Raw genomic sequence first — 6,072 nt, 5'->3', positions numbered from 1 at the left:
ATTTTTTGTAGTTTTAGTAGAGACGGGGTTTCACCGTGTTGACCAGGATGGTCTCGATCTCTTGACCTTGTGATCCACCCGCCTCGGCCTCCCAAAGAGCTGGGATTACAGGCGTGAGCCACCGCGCCCGGCCTGACAATGTTAAATTTTAAAAAAGCTCTATAATCCCACAGAATACCTATGATTAAAGCACTCTCCACCACCACCACTACCCTTGGTGTTCTAGAGAAGCAGGCTACTGGGGGGAAAAAAAGAAACACCCTTCCTGTTACTAATTAAGATGTCCCTTATTTTACCTATAAGAAAGCCAGACAGACTCTCCAAATTCCCATTGTTACTTCACAAACAATTGGCTGGACAATATTGTTTTCACTGATCAGTCAAAACAAAATATCTGTAAATCAAACTTTTGGTTAAGTTTCTCTCCCTCTTTCAGGCCCCTGAAGGTTGACCCACGCCAAACAGCCTATGGAAGCACCCACCCAACCCCTCCTTTATGAACCATCCTAAGAACAGGCTAACCTCAGGATAAAACATTCTCTAATTCAGGATCCAATTTTGCACTTTTGAAAACTCTGCCCTTCCCCCCACCCCCACCTATCCCTAATCTTATTTGTTCCTCCCTATGAATGAAAAACTTTTTTAGGGGGAGAGGAGGGGAGACAGTCCTGCTCTATCATCCAGGCTAGAGTACAGTGGCAAAATCACAGCTTACTGGAGACTTGACCTCTTGGGCTCAAGGGATCCTCCCACCTCAGCCTCTGCTGGGACTACAGGTGTGCACCACCATTCCCAGCTAATTTCTTTTTAGTTTTGTAGGGAGGAGGACTTACTATGTTATCCAGGTTAGTCTCAAACTCCTGACCTCAAGCAATCCTCCTATTTTAGCCTCCCAAAGTGCTGGGATTACAGGTGTAAGCCACGACTTCCCACCAGAAAAGCCTTTTTCTGTCTAACCTCTGGGATGCTTGCAGATCTTACATCTGCTGATTTCCCCCTTTTTGTTATAGTCCTTTCAAATAAAGTCACTTCTTACCTAATTCCAGATTTCTTGTATTTTAGGATGTCTAGAAACAGCTCTCTCAAATCATGGGAGCCCATGGTTTTTTGTTATTATCCAAACAATAACAATGACAACCTCAGACAGAACATCACCTTCCCAACTACACCTACGTGTGGATCCCCAGCTTTCCAGTGGTCTGTAGATTCTCTCAGTATAAAGGACTCCTCCCCTGGTTGGAGTGATCAGGTTGGGGCACCTGCAACTTCTACCCAGGAAGAACCAACTGGGACTTCAATTACCTCCCTTTGCAGGCTGTTAGCTTGGAGTCACTCTGAGACACACTTTGCCTCAGACCTCTGCTTCCCCAGACAAGGCTATTCATTTACCTTTATTGTTATTTTTTTTTTTTTTTGAGATGAAGTTTTGCTCTCATTGCCCAGGCTGGAGTGCAATGGCACGATCTCTGCTCACCACAACCTTCGCCTCCCAGGTTCAAGTGATTCTGCTGCCTGAGCCTCCCAAGTGGCTAGGATTACAGGCATGCACCACCACACCAGGCTAATTTTTAGTAGAGACAGAGTTTCTCCATGTTGGTCAAGCTGGTCTCGAACTCCCAACCTCAGGTGATCCACCTGTCTCAGCCTCCCAAAGCGTTGGGATTACAGGCGTGAGCCACCGTGTCTGGATTCACTTATTTTTAGACAAGAAAATATCCTGTTTGAAGAATCCATCAAAATCACTCAATCTCACTGCTTATATATACATAGGTGGAAAGGAAACTGCAAGACATTTGTATACTATAGCTCAAACATGAAAAGCGCAATCATCCCTTTCAGTCAATAGACATGACACGTAATTATTGCTTCCATGACAATTTCTCTACTAATATATAATTCACTAATATTTAATATTTCAAAGTCCCATCTGGTAGGATTTAACATTAATCACCAAAGTCCAGATGAAAGGATACATAACAGTTATGTATTTCTACAAAATCTCTACCCTGCAAAGGAGAAGTTATTTCAGAGAATCTCTGTATTTCACCAATTTATCTACTACGCTTTCTTGTGGAAATGTATTCATTTCTCTCTGGCCATAATGGAAGACTGAGTTTCCCTATTTCTCTGAGATTCTCATCCCCAGTAGCATTCTCAAGGCTAAGTCCTGGGATTGATCTGAAATCACCCAAAGGAAGAAAACAGACCTCAGAAACCTACCACACATGTTATGGGAAAGAAAATAGATAAATAAGACTTTTTAACAAATTGAATGTAAGACTAGATAATTGTTTTCCCTCAAATCTACTTTCTGCCCCTTTGTAAACATTTTGTCTTTCAAGTGCTACTGATAAAATACATTGTACATGTATTGAAAAAAGGATCAAATAAGCGAATAAATATTTTCAAGGGTTTACAAACCCAGGAAGAGGCAGTGCTGACCTGGAATATAGACATTTATCTGAATCCAGTGTCAGGTGAGTTCACCCCACCACCTAGGACATCTCCCCAGCCCCAACCTGGCTCAGAGTGCTCAGTGACTGCCCTCCTTAAAGACAGTGAGTTGTGCCCTGCTTTCTGCCCCAAGTGTATTTCACCTTTCAGGTTCTTGCACCATTTCAATGGGGTGGGTTTTCCTTCTCCTTCGGGATAGTTTTTCTCCCTTCACTAGACTAAAACAATCCGGAGGTCAGGAATCGTTTGTGTCTTTTCCTCTCAATAACAGCCTAAGATTGGCTAACCATCAATGCATCCCTAAGGGATGGAAACTGGGGTTGGGGAAGAAAAGCTGCCTCCCAAAGGGTAAACTTTTCAGCTGAAAGGGATACCGGGAGACTCCTCCCACCTCAGAGTATCCACCTCCCCTAAGAAGCCCCATCCCTACACCTTAGGCTGTCCTCTGGGAGGAGTGACCCAGGGGCTGATAATCACTAGATCCTCCAAAAGTAGCAGCTGTGGGCATCCTGGGTTAGGCCCAGGCAGTTCTGAAACTCGGGACCAGGAAAAGATAGAGGGCCACATCACCAAATAAAGTTCCCAAAGGGGAAACTCCACCCAAAGACATTCTGAGTAGGCTTCGGGGCTTAGCAAAGATAAAAGGAGGGCAAGCACAAATTTTTTTTATCGCAGAGTATCAGGTTTTTATGCTCCGATTCCCTCTCAAGTTAAAAGTCCACAAACACGAGGCCGGGCATGGTGGCTCATGCCTGTATCCGAGCACTTTGGGAGGCCGAGGCGGGCAGATCACCTGAGGCCGAGAGTTTTGAGACCAGCCTAGCCAACATGGTGAAACCCCGTCCCTACTAAAAATACAAAAATTAGCCAGGCATGGTGGTGCTTGCCTGTTATCCCAACTACTCCGGAGGGTGAGGAAGAAGAATTGCTTGAACCCGGGAGGCGGCGGCTGCAGTGAGCCGAGATCTTTCCACTGCACTCCAGCTTGGCGACAGGGAGATGCTATCTCAAAAAAGTCCACAAACAGAAAACAAATCCTTTCAAAAGAGGATGGTGAAAGAAGCTATGAACAACCAAAATACTGTGTCTAAAATACAAAACAAAAAACAGTTGATAATGTGATATGAAGTGGGGAGGTCACCTTTGGGAATGAGGGGAAGGAACCGGAAATTTAGGGATTTACTCTCAGCCCTAGAAAAACCTAGGCTAAGAAACGGGAGTCGTAGGTTTGAGACTCTTTCCAGTACATGTGGAAGACTCGGAGGGAGATCGGTTCCCCGGGAAAAAAAAAAGGATGGACTAGGAACCCCACAGCATACAGCTCCTCCCACGCACGAACCACACAGGCGAGGCGGGATTCCCCCTGTGACCCTCTCGTGTCTCCGCACAATCTGGGGAGAGGCGGGGCTGCGGACGCGGAGCTGCCCAAAGAGAGCTCCGGGGTTGGGGCCGCAGTCGTCGCGCAGGGTCTGGACAGGACGCCCGGGATACCGGCTACGACCCAGCCCCACCCAGCGGTCGAGGTGACAGAGGGCCGCGCTGCGCCAGAGGAACTCGGGTCCCAGACCCTGGAGTCGCCGCGGGGAGGCCCGGGTGCCTCCACAGCCGGTTCCGGCCGGTTGAAACCAGCCCCTCCCCCAGTCTCCAGACGCCCGGCCCAGCACACGCACCATTTCCCGGCTTCCAGGGTGTCCTGGTGTCCTGCCTACGGCTCTGTCCAGCCTGTGCAGGTCCCAGCGCGGCAGAGGCTGCGGTGGGGGCCACCCGGGCCACTGGAGAAGGGGAGAACGGAACCCAAGCGCCGCGGACCAGAGACAGGAAGACAACGCGGAGTTGTTGAACGTTGCCCACCGTCCCCCTTGCAGAGTTCCTGATTGGATGGTTTGCAGGTCCCCGCCCCAGCGCCCCTGATTGGATGATGCTCTAAGTCCTGTCCCCTCGGCACTGAATGACAGGAGAAGCAATGCGGTATGTGGCTGAGTAAAACCAGATTGACAGGGTCTTGGCTACTGCCCTTCGCAGGCCGGACTTCCTCCCTCAGTAACGGATATTTCCATTTAAGCAAAAAGTGTTTCAGGCTCTGCAGAGCGGACACTGGCTTCTTTCTGCATTTAGGGTGCCTTTCCTGCTTCTTCCTCACAGGCACGGAGTCAGTCACGAGTGTGCACAAGGAATGACAGACTCCGTGTCCAGTGGAGCCATTCCCTGGCCTCGGAGCAGGAGACGCACCCAGGCCATAGTGGAAACAGGAGGGAGGAGGGGGCTTGATATCCTCCAGGGGTCAGGTTTTGGGATGACTCTACTGCCAGCATTACCAAGGCTTTATCATATCATATGTACCCAGTCTACTCATTTTCGGGTGAGAAAATTAAAATGCCAACAAAGAAAATTATTAAATGCATAGGACAAACTGGAGTTTTTATGACAGCAATCATCTGTAAAGAAATCAAGAGAAGTAAAGCAAACATTTGAACTAGCTCAGACAAGCAGCCTGCTTCACCCGCAGTTCACAAGGAAAACTCACAATCATAAGGTTCAAACTATTCCCAAACGCCTGTAATCCCAGCTCTTTGGGAGGCCAAGGTGGGTGGATTGCTTAAGGTCAGGAGTTGAAGACCAGCCTGGCCAACATGGTGAAACCACGTCTCTACTAAAATACAAAAATTAGCCGGGGTGGTGGGAGACGCCTGTAATCCCAGCAACTCGGGAGGCTGAGGCAGGAGAATCACTTGAACCCGGGAGGCGGAGGTTGCAGTGAACTGAGATCACGGCGCTGCACTCCAGCCTCGGCGACAGAGCGAGACTCAGGAAAAAAAAAAAATTCCCAAGCTTGGAAGCCAGGCTTTAGCTGCAGAAATGGAATCCCAGAGTGGATCAGAAGCTGGTGATGAGACAGAGACACTTAAGAATTCAACTCTGGGAGCTCAAGGTGCCCTTCAGTCCCCTCCTGACAGTGTGGAAACACTCTTTCCTTCAAAACCTTCATTTATTTGTACCAGTAGGAAATTCTCACCTGGAGTCATTGTAAGATTGTGACCTAAGTAAACGTCATGTTGCTAAACCTTTTCTCCAGGGGACAATGCAAACAACTCTTTTACTGAGCCCGACCTTCACAGATTTTCTTCATGTATGCAGATTACAGCCTGACGCCAGCGACCCCATGAATGCCAAAACCAAAAACGCTAACCAGAAAATGGCCCCAGGCGCCAGGCGCCAGAGGTGCAACCTCAAAAAAGACAGAACCCTCCGCCCCCACCCAACCACAACTGCACATGGGTCTCCTGCTTTTCACAGCTCTGCAGCTTCTCAGAATCCACATTCCTGGCCAGGTGCGGTGGCTCATGCCTGCAATCCCAGCACTTCGGGAGGCTGAGGCGGGGGGAGAGGGGATCACGAGGTCAGGAGTTCGGGACCATTCTGGCTAACAGGAGGAAAACCCGTCTATACTAAAAATACAAAAACTTAGCCGAGCGCTGAGGCAGGAGAATTGCTGGAACCCAGGAGGCAGAGGTTGCAGTGAGCCAAGATCGAGTCACTACACTCTACCCTGGGCGACAGACTGTGACTCTGTCTGAAAAACAAAAAGATAAAATCAATAAAAATAAAAATTAAATAATT

The 6,072-nt window shown here is 48.3% G+C and overlaps 1 protein-coding gene across 1 annotated transcript in view; it reads right to left on the bottom strand.

The window, feature by feature from the left end:
- ZNF564 (zinc finger protein 564) overlaps positions 1-4,336 on the bottom strand; it is a 24,483-nt gene extending 20,147 nt beyond the window's left edge. The window contains exon 1 of the mRNA XM_017497844.2: positions 4,125-4,336. Within this exon, the coding sequence (XP_017353333.1) occupies positions 4,125-4,127 (3 nt within the window). The 5' untranslated portion in view covers positions 4,128-4,336. The remainder of the gene's footprint in view (positions 1-4,124) is intronic.
- Between the last annotated feature and the right edge of the window lie 1,736 nt (positions 4,337-6,072).

The sequence above is a fragment of the Cebus imitator genome, unplaced genomic scaffold (assembly GCF_001604975.1).
Source record: "Cebus imitator isolate Cc_AM_T3 unplaced genomic scaffold, Cebus_imitator-1.0 Scaffold234, whole genome shotgun sequence".
NCBI lineage: Eukaryota > Metazoa > Chordata > Mammalia > Primates > Cebidae > Cebus > Cebus imitator.
This window is presented reverse-complemented; position numbering and strand designations above follow the sequence as displayed.